The following is a 19,725-nucleotide window of genomic DNA, read 5'->3' as shown; positions in this document are numbered from 1 at the left end:
CTTTGTCATAAAGGTGTTTACTCACGGAATACAAGGTGACTACAGGTTTAGGTCAATGACCAGAGACATTTAGGTGATTTGGGGAAGTCTGAAGAGATTTTAAGGGCTGACAATAACATGCCTTTGTCACTGTTATCTCTGGCACTATGGAAACAGAGCACATTTTTGTAAGTTTTTTTATTTTATTGATGAGAGAATCTATGAGGCCTCAAAGGGGAGAATCTGAAGATGGTTTTATTAAGGTTAGATTAAACAACAGGGTAAGTGGACAGGAGAATTCAGCACTTGTTAGGAAAAGGGAGAAGGATAGAGGGAGGAGAAGGAGGACAGCAAGGTATACTTTAAATAGAATCTTTAGGTAAATGACACTCCTTACAGTACAAGGTAGACACAATGAACAAAGAAAGAACTGGATACTCACGGGTTTCTCTTATGTATAAGAAAGCTGTTTCTCTTAGTCTATTTGCTTTTAATACTATTTTTTACAACATTAAGCTCTTCAGCATGCATATATTTGTATTGAGACTATTTCCACAAACTCCCCTTCTCCTTGTTTTCATTGCTCTTTCTCTCATAAGTCTCCTTTGTCTTCCTGAATGTTTTACTTCAATATCATTCCACAGATAGATATAGACACATATGGAAATGGTTTAATATAGAATGTAATCATCAATGAAAGAAAACATTCAGTATTTTTCCTCTGAGATTATTAAGTGTATTAATGGAATATTATGAAACTATTTTTTACAATCTAAGAGAGTGGAAATTTTTCTGGACCTCATTTGGTTAATTTGTTATTTAACTTTGGTTAATAACAAATCTTGTGGTCTCTCAAGACTTAATGACTCTTAGCCGTGTGTACTTACATGGCTTGCTTATCCTTCTCCCTTTTTGGTATTCATGATAGCTTTCTGTTTTCCCACTCGTGGCCACCCTAGAGTGCAGACGTCCAATTAAACCTTGATATGTTTTAATTTGGTCTGATTTGGATTATTTGCATCAGCAGAGAGCCGTGTCTTTAAGGAATATTCCTAAGAGGGATAATATACAATGAAAGAATTAATGAATTCAGGCAAAATTCTGACCCTGCCAAGAGATGAGGATGGACTGTAAATTACAAGATAAATTATAGTGCTATTGGAATACCAGCTGTAGTATTTCAAATGAGGAAGTGTGGCGTATCTGTGAGCAAAATGCTACTTAGGGTTTTGTAATAATAGCTGACTTTCTGAATTAATTTAGAGTGTAATTTGCCAACATGTTTTTTGAGCTGCATTAATAGATATTAGAACAATGTAAGGTGACAGAGGATGGCACGATGAATCTTATTTAATGGTGATGTAGGAGCCATGAAGAACCCAAAACTCAAGCACATATGCTGAGCTTAATAAACAAAATTCATGAGGTTGGTAGTGACTGAGCTGGAAAAGAACAGGATATTACAGAAGAAAACAGCTGTTTAAACAAAGGCAAGATTCCAGAGATTCATCTGTGATATAAACCTAGTTTTTCTTGAATAGAACTTATTAAACAAGCAAAACAGAGAGAATCTGAATTTTGAGTGAAATCTTAACATATGGAAGAAGAAAATTAGATAACTAAATTAAAGGTGAATATTCCAAAGGAATTTTACTGTCTGTGTGCTTGGGCACAGATGTCAAGCTTTGTTTGAGAAGATTTATAAAATATTTTTGTTAAGATTTATAAAACAAATACAGGGTGAAGAAATTAACTATGGTTCTATATCAGAATTCATGTTTAGAAATGAACACCCTGATGATAGCTGCATCTTATAAAGTAAGTCTGTTGTTATTATCAGGGACAGAATGTCACACCAGGCTTTTCTGTTTAGGAGCTAAAAATCCAAGGTCTTTTAATACATAAGCTTTCTGGGTGTGTTTGCTGTAGAGACCTGACGGGATTATAAGAAAGCCCATGGACTCACTCCAACTTTGAAGCCTTTGCAATCTTGGCCCCGCCTTTCTTGACAGAAATAAACCTTGCCTTTTATTCGGCTCAGGTTACTGAGGAAGGAGAGACAAGAGTCAGACTTCTTGGGCTGTGGACACCATGGATCACAAACATAGTCGTTCAGTGAATCTGAATGATGGAAACTTGATGCCAGTGCTTGGATTTGGCACATTTGCTCCGGATGAAGTAAGTGGGCCTCTCGGGAACTAAAGCATTAGATATCAGCTATCCTGGAAGTGCGTTCAGAGGGCAGGAGACCTGCACCTGGTGGATGATTCACCTGGGCTTCCCTTTCCCTATTTACAATTTACTTCTGTTCGTGATTGGGGATGCGTATTGGTACGTGGTGAGATGCCAAGATGTTAGGTCTGGAGATTTGGAGGTTAAAGATTTTGTAGGTGGATTATGTGTCATTATTGTTACTAACATTGTTTCCTGACAAATCTCAATGCTTGCTATATATTTAAGTACTTATGTCTGTAAGTATATTGAAACTTGATGTAAGTATTCTTACTAATTTTTAGATTTTTATCATCTAAAGCTCATGCTTCTCCTGCATTTTACTCTTGGTTAGAAATTTATATGTGCAATGGATACAGGAGAAAATAGCTAACAGTTGGGGTATCAGACGGCAGCTTTGCTGTGAGTTTTTTGGAAGAAGATGTATTTATTAAAAAATTTCAACTATTTGAACAGGTTTTAAATTTTCATACAGGTACACAAGGTATTTCAATCTTATGCACCACTCATTCCACACCTCCAACTCCTCTCAGACTCTTACTTCACATTCCCAACTCCATTTCTTCTTCCCAATTTCTTCTCCTCCTTCTCCTTCTCCTCCTTTTCCTCCTCCTTCTTCTTTTTCTCCTCCTTTTCCTCCTCCTTCTTCTCTCTTTAAATAACTCACTAAAATCATTAATACTGACTGTATGTACTTGAATATGAGGCTGTCCTCTAGAACATAGCCAACCTACTTGTGGCCATATGCTTGATTGAAGTAAGTGGATTTTCTATTTCCCAGAAGTCATTAACTGTCAGTAGCAGTTTTTCTGAGGGTATAGGGACAAGTTCTTGTCAGTCCATCCTCTGTGCATGCTGCAGTGTTGACTGAATTGATATTGTGGAGGCTTTCTTCAGACAACAACAGCTGCTGTCAGCTCATGAATGCAAACCGTTCCATCCCATCCAGAAGACATTGCTGTATAGCAGTTTTCTGTTTTGTGTTCCCTGGTTCTTACACTCTTTCTTCCTCCTCTTACATGATGTTCCCTGAGCCTCTTGAAGAAAGGGTGAGCAATAGAATTCCGATTTATGGGTGAGCCCTCTATAGACACCTGTTCTCTGGACTAAACAGTTGTGGGTCCTGGAGTTAGTCATTGTCTATGGCAAAAAGAAGCTTCTTTGTTGAAGACAGAGAGATGCACTAATTGATAGGCATAAAGATAAACATTTAGAACTTTTATAAAATGTCACTGAGAATCCACATTCTATTCATAAGTTAGTGTTGAAAACTTGCAAAATATAAAGTAGCAATGGAGATGGGATCACACTTCTTACCGAACACATTATGTACCCATCCAATAAGTCACTGTAGTGAACTGAAAGTGTCTAACACAGGTAATAGAAGCACTGGGTGGCTTGGGAAGGAGTGTCTCCAAATGACAGGGATTAATATACTCCATGTTGGTGGAAGAATGACCACCAACATTATTAGTATTAGTATTGAACAGAACCAGTTTGTTTTAACTGACATTTATTACTGTTCCTAAAGATAAAATTGTATCTTAGGGAACAGAACAAAATCATTATTCCATAATGGTTTCACCTATAAAAGTAGATGTGATACATATCATTGAGAAGTAGAAAAAAAAACAAAAGCTTCTTTTACAATCTAGTAGAAGTTTTTATTCTGAACGTGATTCTTATTCAATAAATGACCTCCCTATGGGGTCACTGCTGTAACCAAAGCCTATTCCATTGTATGCTTTGTGGTAGTGTTTGTCTATCTAAGTATTCTGGGGGCAAAACAAACACAGGATATCTGATTAAATCATTAAATTATATACTGATTGAAATTTGAGGAAATTTTGAAAATATTTTTATCCTGACTTTGTCCCTCAGCAGCAGTTATTAAGGTGTGGTCCTTGTCCTGATAACAATAACTGGTCAGAAGAGTAGTTATCAGCTCTCTGGGCATCTGCTACATCTAGATACTCTCACTGTGGATTTCTGGATATGAACTTAGCATCCTACCCTTCAATCTCCCTAGTTCTGATGCAGACCAAGGGACAGACTCATGTAAGCTTCCTGCATGCAACATTAGTGGATCAATTTTTGTCAGTAAGGATAAGTATTAAAATCAATAAACTAGTATTTAAACTAGAAAGGATAAATACACATTTGGTTCAGAGTATCATCTATGATGGCTATACTTTTGGTTTTGAATTAGTTATTTATTAAATATATGCAAGGAAATAAAAGAATAAATTATGAGGGGCAATCAGAGAGGGGCAGAAGATATATAGCAAAACATTAAATCAGGGACTGAAAAACTTCTAATAGAAACTAGCTGTGAGAACCCCATTGAGGTAACCAGATGGAATTTTCCAGTTAAAAGTACATCCTGGGCAGAGTGAAGTATCTCCTTGGGTGAGGGTATCAAGTAACTGAACAAATAACAGGAGAAAGAGTTGACATCATCAAATTGGATGCTCACTGCATCCAGCAAGAACTAACTGGGGAAACTGAAGCAGTAAACTGGACTTCCTTATTTAGCTCTCTCTCCCTATGAATGAGCTTTCTGTGGAACAACTTTCTTCTTCTCATTCTCCTTTTCCTCATCCTCTTTCTTCTCTGTGCCTTAGAATTTTTCTTCTGGTGCTGTTTTCCTGCTAGCTAGTTCCTTCCAACTAATCTTATTGAATGAAACTTACATTGACATGCTTCATAAGAATTCCACATCACTAATTTATTCAGTCAAGGTTTAGAAGTTAACCTTTCATAGTCTGTATCTCCAGATAGACTGTAAATCTATTATCAAGTTTGTATCATCAAACAAGATCAACCATAGGTCTGACAGCAACTCGGAAATTAATGTGATGGAGATATAAATGGCTTTTCCATCCTGAGTTGACCACATCTCCAACTTTTCCTACTCTTGTCTTATAGATTCCAAAGAGTAAGGCTAATGAGGCCACCAAAATAGCCATTGATGTAGGTTTCCGTCACATAGATGCTGCATACTTCTACCAAAATGAGGAAGAAGTTGGACAGGCCCTCCGAGACAAGATGGCTGATGGAACTGTGAAGAGAGAGGATTTATTCTACACCACCAAGGTGAGCACTTGTGGACAGAATGGCTAGAAGTCACTGCCAGCACAGATATGTTACTGGGGAAGGAAACACCACACCCTGGGTCTCAGATTGAATCATGGATTTATAGCAAAGACACATTATAGGGAAATAGTGAACAGGACCAACAGAATGACTCAGTAGAAAAAGATGTAGATTGTCATGCCTGGTAACCTTTTATCCCTGGCAAGGGTGTGATAGAAGAAAAATGATTCTTGATATCTTACCTTTATGTGTCTGGAACCCATGCACAGGCATTGGTGGTCTCTCTCTCAACACACACACATTTGCACACACCAAAATAATGATAAAAGATTAAAAAAGAAAAATCTTGTTTTGCTAGAAGTGTATTCAATGTGGTAGCTACTCAGTATCTCTGAATATTAGACATTGTCTAGATATAAAGTAAGAATGCAGTTCTGTTGGATAATCTCTCCTCTCTGGGTCCCGAGTAACTAATTCTTCAGTTGATTCCCAAGTGAGGTTGAGAATACTCTTCATGAAAGGGAAAATCCTCTTCTGAAATCTTCACTGAATGGTCTGATATTTGTAATGTTTTCTTAGGTGGGAAGGTAGCCTTCCAGTGTGATTCCATCTCAGCTGATGTCTCTACAAATGTTTCCTACTTATGTTTACATTGGTGACAGCTTGTTTTAGATGGGATCTCTTAGAATTGGTTCTGGATTTGCTAAGAACAGTAAATTCTTTGTATACTTTACTAATGTTTGTTCAGTTTCTTGAAGCCTCAACCAAGAGGATACATCACTCTACCCTGGATGGACTTTTAACTTGGAAATTCCATCTGGCTACCTCAATGGAGTGGGGTTTTCTACTAGATGTTGCTCGGCCTCCTGATTTAATGTTTTGCTATGCATCTTCTATATTTTCTCTCTATTTGTCCCACATCCAACTCACCATTTATTGACTCTTTTGAGACCAAAACTTCTAGTTCTTAAAACACTGAAATTGATTGTTTTCTAAATGCTACTCATTCACCTGACATTGTTATCACTCAAGTAAATCTCAGTATTCTATTGAGAATGTGATCTATGATAAACAGACAAAATTAAATGTGGTTATGGTCAGATTTGGGAAAATTTGGATGGGGGAAACTATGATACAAATTGTATAAAAATTTTAATAAAAATACATAAAAACGTAGCCCCAGATGCTCTTATCTTAGCTAAGACTACCATATCACATCTCAATCATTTCACCACAATGTGTGATTCTGTTTGGAAACTGTAGATTTGGTCGACTTTCCTTAGACCAGAGTTGGTTCGTCAGTGTCTGGAGAGATCACTGAAGAAACTTGGCCTGGATTATGTAGATCTCTGCCTTATTCATGAACCAATTGCTATGAAGGTAAGTTTTGGATTTTTATTCCATAGTTGTGTTATCTCAGGCCAATGAGATGTTTTTCTGGGTTTTTATTCACTGTGACACATTGATCTGAGATGAACAGAATAGATAAATGATTATGACTCTGCTTGACCTCTGAGAGACCACAGGGGCAAGACTTCTTAAAATGCTCATCCTCAGTCTTTAGGAGAGTTGAAATTCAAGGACTTCACTGCCTTCTATAGACCAGAGTACCCCAGGTTGTGGAGACTTCTAAGACTCCAGGTGGAGTCTCCATCTCCTCAGGGCATGTTCTTGCCTATGTCTGTCTCTCACTCTAGGACACAGAGATTTGAATTTGGGTAATGGGCAATTGGACTTGGGCTCCTTTGGGCCTCATGGTTTCATTTTCTTATCATGGTACATGTTTGCTGATCACATCAGAAAGACTCTTTAACTCAGAATTGAGTCATCATAAAGTGGAACAGAAGCTCATGATTAATAGCGAAAGTACCATTCTTTACACTATTCTGTCACTGGGACATGGAAATTCCAACAGGAAGAGCCATCATAGTTGGTGAGATTCAGTGCTTCATGAGGGTCCTGGGGGGAGAAAAGTGTCTTTGTATATGATGGAAGATATTCCGGTATAATCTATTAGATAATTTCACTTTTCTTTCTCCAGAGTCTCCCCTTAAAGACACAAGTGCACACGTGTATGTGCACACACTCTCACACACAGAGTGAATGTTGGATGAGGAAGCTCATTTGCCACTCAAAACTGACAATTAGAGAAAGTTGTGTTACCTTTGCTTTTCTCTCTGCATTCTAGCCTGGAGAGGAACTTGTGCCAAAGGATGCCAGTGGAAAAATTATTTTAGACGTTGTGGACATTTGTGATACATGGGAGGTATGTACTGCTGTAGGCAATAAGCACTGTGTGGTGTGAGAGGAACAAATTAATACAGAATGAAGAGATGGATTAATAGAAGAGATGGATTTTATTTCATTAACTGACAGGCCTAAGGCATATCATAATGCCTAGTCTTATAGCAGCTTACTATTCTGTGTTCAGTTGATATCTCTGGGAGGTCTGCTCATTTCTGTAGGGCAACAGATGAGGAGTAGGTATTGGAGAGAGAGGATATTGGGAAGAGTGGTGGTGGTGGTGGGGAACTGTGCCTGGAATATAATACATGAGAGAAGAAAAAAGCACAACAGCAACAACCACCACCATCCCTTCTCTGTCTTTCTGTAATCTCATCTGTAGAAGAGGAGTTGAGAGAGACTGAAGTTTAATTTTTAATCTTAATTATGATTTGAGGTAGACATTTCTTTGCTTTCTAGATCCCATTAATAATATAAGCTATATGAAGGGGATCAACTGAAAACCACTCAAGAAGGGTTACAATACTATTCCAGGACAGATAAAGACGTCTTTGGAGAAGTACAATCTGCCTTAGCACAGAGCAGGCTGTGATAGAGAATAAAACCTGCCTCTATATACCTTATCCTGGTGTGGGAGAATTGTCTGTATTCTGTCAATCATGTATTTTAATAAAACGCTGATTGGCCAGGCAGGAAGTATAGGCGGGTCAACCAGACAGGAAGTAGAGGCGGGGCAATGAGAATAGGAGAAGGCTCGGGAGGAGAAAGCTCCCTGAGCCATTCCTGTGCTGACCACCGAAGAGACAGCATGTAACCTGCCCAGCTGAAAAAGTTACTGAGCCGTGTGGCTAACATAGATAAGGATAATGGGGTAATATATGTTATAAGAGCTAATAAGTAGCCAGAGCTAAGGGCCAATCAGTTTATAACCTAATGTAGACTCTGTGATTTTCTTTGGGGCTTGCTGGCTGTAGGGTACTGGGTGGGACAGAAACCCCAACAAGCCGGCCTTCATGTTACATTATCCTGTATACAGTTTGCCAACATTAAAAAGAAAAGTAACAATACATTTTAACTAGCACAAGATTCTAGAATTTTTTTGTCTTTGTATATAATGTATTTACTGAAGAGCCATTATAATCCTGGCATCACAACAGATGCCACTGAAGATTGTGGGGAAGGTAAGGGGAGACTTATATGTACTTGCTGTTTTCAATGTGCATGTAAATGAATGAGCAGACAAATATGTATTCCCTGAAGGTGAGTGCCTTAGGCAAGGCTGTATTCAAGTGTCAAAATTATTTTGAAATTGCAACCAAAATTATGTAAGTAAATGAAATTATGATGTAAGCAACTGGAATTATTATGTAAGTGTACAAATAAGTACAAAGAGAATCTCCAAAGGGCAGAGTACAAACAGGACTAACTACATACTTTCTTCCTCCCAGGCACTGGAGAAGTGTAAAGACTTAGGTTTAACCAAGTCCATTGGGGTGTCCAATTTCAACCACAAACAGCTGGAATTGATTCTGAACAAACCAGGGCTAAAATACAAGCCCGTTTGCAATCAGGTGAGCTCTAGTTCACCCTAGCCATGCCTTACCTTCTGTTCTTCACAAACTTCTTCCTTACATGATACTCCCCAAATCTCTGTTTCAAACCAGCTATTTAGGTTATAGCTATGTTCACTGAAACGGGAAATATCCATGATGGCCCAGGTTGACTAGAGTGGGAAGAACAAGACAGGGGAAAGGCAGTTTGATTGACTAAAATCACAACTCTTGGAATACAACTGCTCAGTAACACAATGTGTGCTGTACTGAAATCATTTAAAATCTTAAAAAAAAACCTGATTGAATTGAAGCACAGCAAAATTATCTTGCTGCTCTATTGTTTTCGTGGCACCCTAGATAATTTGTGGTGGTTTCTTTCCTAAATTTAGAATGAAAATATTTATTAATAACATTTAAAGACTTTTAACCTTTGCAGAATTTAGAGCCACAAATGCACTGAGAATTGTGTAACTACAACTTCCTTCACTTGTGCCTATCAACACACTCAAGCAAAAATTTCTCTTCTATACAAATTTGTCATATACATACTATTTGAAGTTTTGAGGCAGGCATTATATCGTTTCAGCACATATTTTAAAAATACATAGTTTAAAATAATTAACAATTATAGTGTAATGGATTATTTAAAATGCTGCAGGATCCCTGGTGGTGGCAGGCAGCAGAAACGCTGCAAGTCCCCAAGCAGTGGCAGTGGGCCATGTGGCAGTGGCAGTAGGCCCTGAGAGCAGCCAGTCCCAGGCAGGGACAGCTGCAGGTCTTAAAGTGGTGGCTGGTTCAGGGCAGGGAGACATATGGTGGCGGGCAAGAAACAGAGACATGGATAGGCATGCCATGCCGAGTGAGGTTGGATATTTATTTAGTGGGTTCTGGAGGGAGAAGGGAAGAAGAGGAGTGGAGAGAGAGAAGAGAGAGACAGAAGGTGCCTCTCCATGAGGGAAGTTGAAAAGAGAGAGAACTCAGGCTGGAAGCTGAAGATCAGTCTGACTCAGGGAAGGGAGTGGGCATGGCTTGTCTCTTAAAGAGACAGGACAGACCACTACATTCCCATCTCTTTTTTATAATAAAAAGGTGGGAGGTTAGACACCACAGGAGAAAGGAATTGGGGTGGTGGATTCTCAAGACTTTTTCCTGCTTATTTGTGGGCACCGTCTTTGAGGGGAACCTGAGAAGGCTGGGTGCTGGCCACATCCTGGCATAGCTGGTCTCCTTGCTCCTGTCTGGTGTTTGTAGTATGGAAAATCTGGTGTCTCTTACACCTGTTTAAGGTATTGGTAGAACAGAGGACAAAGATTAAGGAAAAAAATTTAGGACTATGGAATTGAGGGGGATGTATCGGACCTGTTTAAGGTGGATCCTTCCATTTGGCTCCCTGGAACTCACAAGAATTCTTTGGGTTTGTGAAAACAGAAGTTTTAGACATATACTTGTATAAACAGTAGCATATTTATGTCAGAATGACTGTGACAGATATTTTTGCACAATTAAAAGTATTTTTAAGACTATGGAAGGCAGCATGAGAGAGAATTTTGATAACTTGTATTTGTCCTGACACTTTTATAACTTGCAGGTCTTGTATTTGTATTTTACTGAAATTTGTTTGGTGAGGTTGGAAATGGTTGATTTTAATATTAAAATACTAATAAAAGTACAGAAGAAAGTACTTCAGGAAAAATTTGAAACATATTTTACTTAAATAAATATACAAGTAGATCTGCCCTTAAGGCACTTTTAAAATCTGCATTACCTTGTTGGCTCATACACTCTAACACCGTTTTGTTTTGGAATTTTACAGGTAGAATGTCACCCATATCTCAACCAGAGCAAACTCCTGGAGTTCTGCAAGTCCAAAGACATTGTTCTAGTTGCCTACAGTGCCCTGGGATCCCACAGAGACCCAAACTGGTAATGAGACCTTTGGACTTTATTTCCTTACGTCAACAATTCCATGTTGACAAACTAACTTTTAACCTTGTGGGAAAGTTCAACTGTGAAGAAACAATTTCAACAGTGCAGGAGTTTCTCTGCACCAGGATTGAACTACAGGCTCACTAGTGGTCTTTTATTCTTGCTTTATCTGTCTACCTGTTTGCAGCACTAATAAGCATAGTTCTAAAAATAGATTTTAAGGCCCAGTTTACAGAGATTAGACTATGTATATCCTAGCCAGGCCATTTTGAAACGTAGGTGGAATGTAAAACCCACATTCACATCCTTTCTAGAAACTTCCTTATTTATACAATATTTAATGTTTAATTTAGGAGGGGCTTAGAACCATCTTCCCTCATAAAATCAGCTGAAATTATACAGAAACCCAAAAGGGAATTCCCAGAAGAAAATATGACTGTCTTTCCAAGTGTTGATATTGACTTGCAGGGTATCTAACATGTTATAAGAGATTTTTAAAAGTTTATATGAAGCTGAATTTATGAACTTATAGTTTTATGTACATTGATAGGTTAAAATTCCATAGGTTTATGAAGCTAGTACTGCTAATACATTTATCAGTGAATTCTTAGTTCTGTTTGTAGATTCAGAGAAGATTTGCATATGCCCACACTGGTTGATGGTTTTTTTGTTTTGTTTTGTTTGTTTGTTTGTTTTTTGGTTAGCTTGACAATGATTAGACTTCTATGGTAAAACGGAGGAATCATAACTAAAAAAAAGTCTCCTTAAGATTGGCCAATTGGCAAGACTGTGTGGTATTGTCTTTATTAAAAATTGATGTATGAGGGCCCAGTCCACTGTGGGTGGGGCCACCATTGTGGTGCTGAACTATATAAGACAGCAAGTTGAGCAAGGCAGGGGCCACCTTCCTCCATGGCCTCTGCTTCAGCTCCTGCTGTGAACCCCTTTGAGGATGGACTGTGATGGGGAAGTGTAAGATGAGATGAGCCCTCTCCTTCCCAGGCTGTGTTTGTCATGATGCTTTATCATAGCAATGAAAACTGTAACTAAGACAGAGCATGAGAAAGAAGACATTTTGATGACTGTGAAAGACATTGTCTCTTGACCCAAGCTTTTAAGAGTGTAGCCTTTAATGTAAAAACTTGATTTTCTTAACTGAAACAAATTAAATAGAAATTAATCAATAATAATAATAAATGGATTTTGTATGCTTTTTAAGTTCTTATTACTTCTTAGACAGTTTTTTGCCATGTCTCAGTCTATTGGTTTTTATACTGTTTATTTGCTCTAGAGAAGTTTTGCCTGTTCTGTAGGAATGCTGTGCTTCTGGGTGAGGGGAATGGATTGAATTAGGGTCATGCAATGTAGAGCGGACTGTCTTCAAACTCATGGATGAGGACCTTTTTTTTAGTCTCCCAAGTGCTAGGATTGCAGACTTATGCTCTCATGGCTATCTGGAATTCACATATCTATGCTTGTGTGGCCTGTGTCATCACAATTACCTGAGCTCATTAAATTTTATAGCAATGCTCCTGAATTCTTTCCTTCCTTCCTCTCCATCTCCGTCTCTCTGTCTTTCTGTCTGTCTTTCTTTCTTTTTCTCTTTCCCTTCCTTCCTTCCTTTCTTTTCCCATCCTTCCCATACTTTTAGTTATCAATTAATGGTAGCTTGAAATTATCAATAGAAAAATTCTGGCAATATGCAATTCTTAATTTGAAATTGCATGATTATTCTAAGTAACTTAATGAAATCACATGCTGTCTGGGACAAGGAATATCCTTTTTCAGTGTGTCCTCACAAAATCTACTCCATGATTGCTAGTCATTTATTTGTTGTTTCATTTATCAGGACAACCATCATAACATGGCAGGGCTTATATTTAAAGAACCCTTATTTTATTTAATAAAGGTTCAAAAACATGAGAATAGAAGTGCTTGAAACTTGGATAGGGCAAAGAGAGGCACTTACTTCATTTGAAAATGGGCAAGTTCTCAGCTTAATGAAAGAGAAAATTTATACACTGAGATTTCTAAGATCCATGAAAAGAGTGAATCTTCTATCCTGAAACTGTCAAGAAGAAAAGGAAAATTCATGCTAGCTTTGAATACCATCAAATATAAGATTTAATTATTCATCAAACATAAGTTGAAAAAAGTATCATTTTATATACATATATATACATATTTATAGTATACATTGGGATCAGTGCTATTCCCACACCCTCAGAGGATAAAAGGGAGTATCTGTATTTCTGTTATATCCTATTAAATGGATATCTATACTACACAGTATTTATTTTCCCATCTATTTATGGGTAACTTAGTTGTTTACAATTGCTACAATGAAAAATAAATTGCTGTGAATACTAACAAAATTCTGCTTTAATTATACTATATTGTACTTCTCAAAGGTCTGGGAATATAGGTAAGGGGTCAACATAGTCCATATTTGTTATCTTTGTGAGTGTACATCTGCATTTTTTTCAGGGTAAGCAGTGATAGCCCATACCTTCTGGAGGAACCTATCTTAAAGACCATTGCCAAGAAACACAACAGATCTCCAGGCCAGGTTGCCCTGCGCTACCAGCTACAGAGGGGTGTGGTGGTTTTGGCCAAGAGCTTCAATGAGAAGAGAATCAAAGAGAACTTCGAGGTAAAGGCCCAGGGACATTTCTCCAGAATGAGACCTGGGGGGCAATTTCCCTCACATGGAAACAGTTCCTATTTATTTGCTTCCATGCATTGCTGCCATGTGCTACAGACAGCAGCTTGAAAGGGCAGCAGAGAAAACCTTGGGCAAAAGCCTGATTTTCCTTTATACTAGCTTTGTCTTTTACAATTTCTTTAACAAGCTGTATTGTATCTCCATTACTTCAATTGGTTGTGGAAGTCTTTTCAGATGGCATAGAACTTTAAATAACTTCATTTCTATTCTTTGTATTCTATGCTTTTCAAACTCCTGTTTGTACTAAGGACTACAGTTTGGATTATGATTAAATCCTAATACAACTGCTGGTTGGTTAACTCACTGCACATTTCCAATACATTTTTGCTTTATTTTTTAAATTCCATAGTTCTGGCCATGAGTATGTGTGTGTGTTTTTCATTAACTTTTAATTATTTAGTTATATGCTGGTGTGCTTTCTGAGGTATGGGATGTTATATATGGCCATTTTTCCTTTAATCGTTGGTGTTTCTTTATGAAGAAAAGGAGCTAGATAGATTTATAGATTTACCATATTAAGAAATCAATGATTAAAGTTATTCCATAGGGGCTGCAGAGATGGTTCAGAATTTAAGAGTGCTGGCTGCTCTTCCAGAGGTTCTGAGTTCAATTCCCAGCAACCATATGGTGGCTCATAGCCATCTGTAATGAGATCTGGTGCCCTCTTCTGACCTGCAGGCATACATGGAGGCAGAATGTTGAATACATAATAAATAAGTAAATCTTCTAAAAAAAATAAAGAAATAAAGTTATTCCTTAAATGTTTTTTCATATGTGCACTAGCTAGTCTCTCCTAGCAGTCAGTGGTTTTTCATTTGCTTTGTTTAGAATCCCATAAAGTTAAAATTTACCCTATATTTAGTTTCTGTATGTATTGGTGTTTGAGGGCACACTCACCAGCACACAGTAGGTGACCAGAGGATAACTTGTGGGAATTGTTTCTCTCCTTCTACCACTGGACCTCAGGGATGGAGAAATGTGTCAGCAAGTATTATCACTGCAATATGGCAGCCATATTACTTAAAGAATGTATTTTTCAGAAGGACTTCTGGTGGATAGATGGAAGGACAGAGTCATGGTTTCTTTTCCTATTACTGTGATAAAATATCCCAGCAAAAGCAACACTAGGTAGAGAGGGTTTATTCTGAATCACACTTCAGATTGATTACAGTCTACTATCACAGGGAAATTTTAGTGGCAGGAGCCTGAGGGGCTGGTCACATTATATCCACAGTCAAATGTAGAGAACGTTGAATGCATGCTCAGCACATCTCTGCGTTTTGCAGTCCCAGATCTCCTGCTCAGGGAATGATCCTACCCACAACAAGGATGGGTCTTCTCATATCAATTAGCATAACCAAGGTGATTCTCTACAGGCGTGCCCTATGACTCATCTCACTGATGGTTCTAGATTCTATCAATTTAACCCTAAACTTTAACCATCACAGATACCTTTAATTTATAGAGATGACTAGACAGATATATTTAAATTTATATAATATAAATAAATGTAAATTATTTATACATAATACAAGGAAAGTTATTTTGATAAAAAAGAATAATGTCTGACAATGTTTGAGAACATGAAATGATCATGTGATATGGATGAACAATTCATCAGGGGAAGATTTTCTTCAATTCAATAAAGTCTTGGAGAGGAGTTTGATTATGCCCTGTGACTTAGGGGTGTCTATTTAAAGCTGAATCAAACTCTAGGGTAGCAAATAAAGAAAAGTTCAACAAATTTTGGTGAGACTAATTCTAGTATTTCATCTATATTTGAAAATTAATTCAGGAGCTCTTTTTTTCCCGCCTTTGTTAAGATTGGAGGTTAATTAATGAGTCTTTCCTTTGTGAAATGAATCAAATTGGAAAGAAATGGGAAAAGAGGGTCCTGCCATAGTCAGCCAAAAGTTCTGAGACCTGAGCCATGTGGAGGTCAATGGTGAATAAAATTCTTCTCTTAAAGCCACCCTTGGTGTTATCACCCTTATATTTCCAGGTATAGGGATGCTTCAACAGCTTATTTATTTATTATTTTTATTTTTTCTGAATCTGTCTTTCTTTCTAGGTGTTTGATTTTGAATTGACCCCAGAGGACATGAAAGTAATTGATGGCCTCAACAGAAATTTTCGATATGATAGTATGTCATTGTAAGTAATGCCGTTAGACTATTTTATAGGTTATTTGGTTTTTGTTAAGTAATGCCGTTAGACTATTTTATAGGTTATTTGGTTTTTGTAGCATGGAGGTGAAGCATGAAGATGTTCTAGAGGATCCAGAGAAGAATGATCAGTTTAGTTAAGCATTTGCTTTTGAATGAGTGAGTTATACACACACACACGCACACACACATATCAAAGTAAAAAAATAAGTAGTGATAGATAGGTGGCAAGAATAATTAAATTGTGCACTCAAAATATCCAGAAGTTGACTGAGACAGCAACTTTAAAACAACCAGCCTGAGATCTCAATAGAGAGGGTCTCAAGCAGAGGACAGGGTCTACTCAGGGGAGACGCCTAGGTAAAAGGGCACTTGACAGCAGAAAGGTTGTGTTACTAAACTGGATGCTTACCAACATCCAGCAAAATCCAGCAGGGGAAGTTGAGGTACTTCCTAATAGACAGTTTTGAGCAGAGAAAAGTGAGCCCTGAGTGTGAGGATTCCAAGTAGAACAAACCCCAGAAGAGAAAGATAACATTAACCAAGTGGATGCTTAGAACATCCAGCAGGGACCTGGGAATACGAAGATCTACTAGTGACTGGTGGTAAGGAATTGAAGTCAAATTCAAGATTCAACAGAACCAGGGACTCTAGGATCTGCTGCTCAAGAATGCCTTTACTGGCATTCTGTGAAGTTTTCTTTATTTTGGAAAGCTCAGAGTTCAAAGGAGGGAGAGAGGAATGATGGAAAACATTCAGACTACTTCTTATCAATAGAAGTGCTCAGGAGACAGGAGATCTCTTGACTGGAGGGGGTTCTTTGAATAATGTCTTTGAGCACACAAAGCTGCACAGCTAATAAGGGGAGGGGACACACCTTACCCTTGGCATTCCTTGGCAGGTGGGAGTAAACAAAGCGCTATGGGAACAGAGTTCATACAGCAGGCCCGTATATTATTATATGCAGGTCACAGGGGAAGATGAGGCAGTTCCCACGGCTGAACTTCCGGCTTCTCTTTCCCATGGCAGGCAGTTTACACTATGGAAACCTCTCGATGTTCTCAAAAGCATGATGTTTTCATTCTTGGGCTGTTTTACTGGTTTCTTCATTCCCTGTCAGAGATTTTTTGGGGGTGGGGGATTCCAACCCTAGACAAGGGGCCTTGAAGGATACATTGAGACAAAAATACTTTGGGTCTTAACTGCAGGAAGCAGCTACTCTGCTTCCAGAGTCAGCTTTTCAGTGAGCTGAAACTGTAATGGGGTTGCTGCGAGTCCCCAGCAGTTTGCTGCAGGATCCCAGTGGCGGCAGACAGTGGGTACCAGAAGTGGCCAGTGGGAGAAGCCAGTCCAAGGCAGGGACTGTACATGAGACATGTGGCAGGACTCTATATGGCTGGTCCCTGGCCATGTGGCGGCGGGGGGCAATACATGCAGTGGGATCCTGGTGGCAGCAGACAGACGGATAGGCACACTATACAGAGTGGGGTTGGATATTTATTTAAAGGTTATGGAAGGGAAGGGAGAAGGACAGAAAGGGGGAGGAAGGGTAAGAGAGACAGAGAGAGAGAGAGACAGAGACAGAGAAGGGGGAGGGGAGAAGTTGGGAGAGGCAGAGGCTGCTTCTTCCTCAGAGAAAGATGGGAAGAGAAGACCAAGGATGCAAGCAGGAAGGGAATGGGCATGGCTTGTCTCTTAAAGAGACAGAACATTACAGAAACAGCACAAGAAAGTATTTTAATACAGTGTCATTACAGAGGACATGCCTGGTTTTCAGAATAGGATTTTAACAAAGGCTTCTCTATGGACCTCAAAAGAGTGAAATTCCTTCTGAAGTTTATGATATGCAATGAGACTCAAAACAACCCCATTTCAAAACTGACCAATCAGGGGCTGTAGATTCGTTGGTTCAGCACTTCCCAAGCACCTCATAAAAACAGACATGATAATCTAAACCATTATTCTCATCCCCTGGGTGATAGAAACAGGAGGATGAGAAGTTTAAGGTCACTCTTGATACAGTGTGAGTTCAACTAAAATATAGAATACATGTGACCTTGTCCCTCCAATGGTCAAAGTTGCATCACTGTGAACTGATATTAAAGAACATGCTATGCCCTTTGGCTAAAATAAATGCCTTCAGGGCTCACCTGCCCATTAGACTCAGAGAACAGATTACCTATGGCTCATGATAAAGTAAGAGGCCCATGAAAATACTTTCTTATTAATGTTTATTGTAGTCCAAAGAAATAAAAGAGAATTCAGTAATAAAGAATGTACAGTTATACATCAAGACTATTTTAACTTGTTTACACTAAAACCTATTCTAACTTTGTTCATCCTAAAGCAGTATAATGTGTACTTTGAATAATCTTTGTGGAAGATGAGCTGTCAAAGGTGATATGAATAAGTCCTAGGGAAAACATAATTCTCTTTCAGCTTCCTTCTCTCAGTGTCCATTGACATTTGCCCTGGGACAGTCCTTTTTCAAGGTACGTCAAAGGTGTCCTTTGACCTCCACAAGCATGTTTTGGCACACAGACAATCATAATAAAATTCTAAGAAGAAAATAATTAAATCAATTGACCCACAACCTTAATCACTGATGTATTCCATTGCATTTAGCAAGACAGGGTCCACAGAAGTTTTCCTGAGTTCTCAAATCATGACTGTCCTCATTTTGTCTATCAGAAGTGTGACTCATGAACAATCAGTGTTCCTTCTTCTCTTTCAGTGCGGAGGATCACCCTTATTATCCATTTTTAGAAGAATACTGAGTATGAGCTGTTAAACATTACAGAGACTCTCCTTCCTCCAAACAATGTGTATCTGTATTTGGTAGAGTGGTCGAGAAGCAGGATTCCTGCCTCCATGTGTTTGTCAAATGTTACAAAAATCTCAAGGGTTTTTCCTGATGATTAAAAAATAACAGACAAATTACAGAGAATTTATAAAATAAAAAGAAATATTTGATATATCTTTCTTGATTTTTATATAATTTCATGACTGCATTGTTATTTACAAAATTAAAATCAATTTTAATACATGAATCATACACTTTTAAATATATAGTTTTCAAATTATCAAACTATATTCAAGAATTTTAGAGCACTTTTCTGGTTGTAAAGAATAGGTCTCACTAACTTATTTGATTTCTTAGTTACCAAAGCAGGTTTGGCAGTGGAATGTATTACTTTCTTTTATTCCCTAACAAAATTTTGTTGATTATCTTTTTTTTCTTCCAGACATTGCTTTGTATTATATTAAATTAGGAAAATTTAGGCTAAGTTTACATATAAATATTTTTAAGTGAGGAGTTTTGTTGAGATAAATGGAGTAGCGGAAGACAAGGGAGAGAGAGAAGGAGAGAGAAAAAGAGAAAGATAGAGAGATATATATAGAGAAAGAACATTTTGAGTATAAAAGTCTGCTGGAAAAAGTAGGCTACTAACAAATTAAAACCTGAAGTATTCAATGAGAAATGGGGAGGGGTGGACTGGAGAAGGCTCAGAGGGTAAGAGGGTGTACTGTTCTTGCAATGTGGGTTCTAGCACACGTGTTGGCACTGCACAATTGCATGTAACTTTGCCTCCAGGATATCTAAGTCCATCTTTTGGCCTCTTTGGGCACACGTAATCATGTGCACTTACCTGCCCCACCCAGGACATACACATAATTAAAAGGCAAAAATAAGACTAAAAAAGAAATCAATAAGCATCTTTTAGAAACTAATTCTTCTTGATCTCTTACATTTTTTTTTAAATTTTACTTTTTGATGTTTTGTTTATTTGTGTTTTTGTTTTTA

General features: G+C 38.0%; 1 protein-coding gene across 3 annotated transcripts; it reads left to right on the top strand.

Moving 5' to 3' along the window:
- Positions 1-1,981: 1,981 nt before the first annotated feature.
- LOC125417263 (aldo-keto reductase family 1 member C15) lies at positions 1,982-18,895 on the top strand. Of its 3 annotated transcripts, none has more exons than XM_085699169.2 (10): positions 1,982-2,157; positions 5,140-5,307; positions 6,571-6,687; positions 7,496-7,573; positions 9,000-9,122; positions 10,918-11,027; positions 13,518-13,683; positions 15,827-15,909; positions 18,360-18,412; positions 18,655-18,895. In XM_085699169.2, exons 1-10 carry the CDS (start codon positions 2,071-2,073, stop codon positions 18,684-18,686), a joined length of 1,017 nt encoding a protein of 338 aa, XP_085555295.2. In that variant the 5' UTR covers positions 1,982-2,070; the 3' UTR covers positions 18,687-18,895. The 3 variants fall into 3 exon arrangements, with proteins under 3 accessions (XP_085555295.2, XP_085555296.2, XP_085555297.2); XM_085699171.2 differs by lacking the exon at positions 1,982-2,157 and adding an exon at positions 2,333-2,450; XM_085699170.2 differs by lacking the exon at positions 18,360-18,412 and having other exon boundaries at positions 1,985-2,157.
- The last annotated feature ends 830 nt before the right edge of the window (positions 18,896-19,725 follow it).

The sequence above is a fragment of the Myodes glareolus genome, chromosome 14 (assembly GCF_982192425.1).
Source record: "Myodes glareolus chromosome 14, mMyoGla1.1, whole genome shotgun sequence".
Taxonomy (NCBI): Eukaryota; Metazoa; Chordata; class Mammalia; order Rodentia; family Cricetidae; genus Myodes; species Myodes glareolus.
This window is presented reverse-complemented; position numbering and strand designations above follow the sequence as displayed.

What these genes read in the sequence shown, in the direction of transcription:
- LOC125417263 (XM_085699169.2), top strand. Translation starts at nt 2,071, where the DNA reads ATGGATCACAAACATAGTCGTTCAGTGAATCTGAATGATGGAAACTTG. An exon ending in ACATTTGTGATACATGGGAG is followed by an intron (nt 7,574 to 8,999) that starts GTATGTACTGCT and finishes TCTTCCTCCCAG; the next exon opens with GCACTGGAGAAGTGTAAAGA. An exon ending in ACAAGCCCGTTTGCAATCAG is followed by an intron (nt 9,123 to 10,917) that starts GTGAGCTCTAGT and finishes GGAATTTTACAG; the next exon opens with GTAGAATGTCACCCATATCT.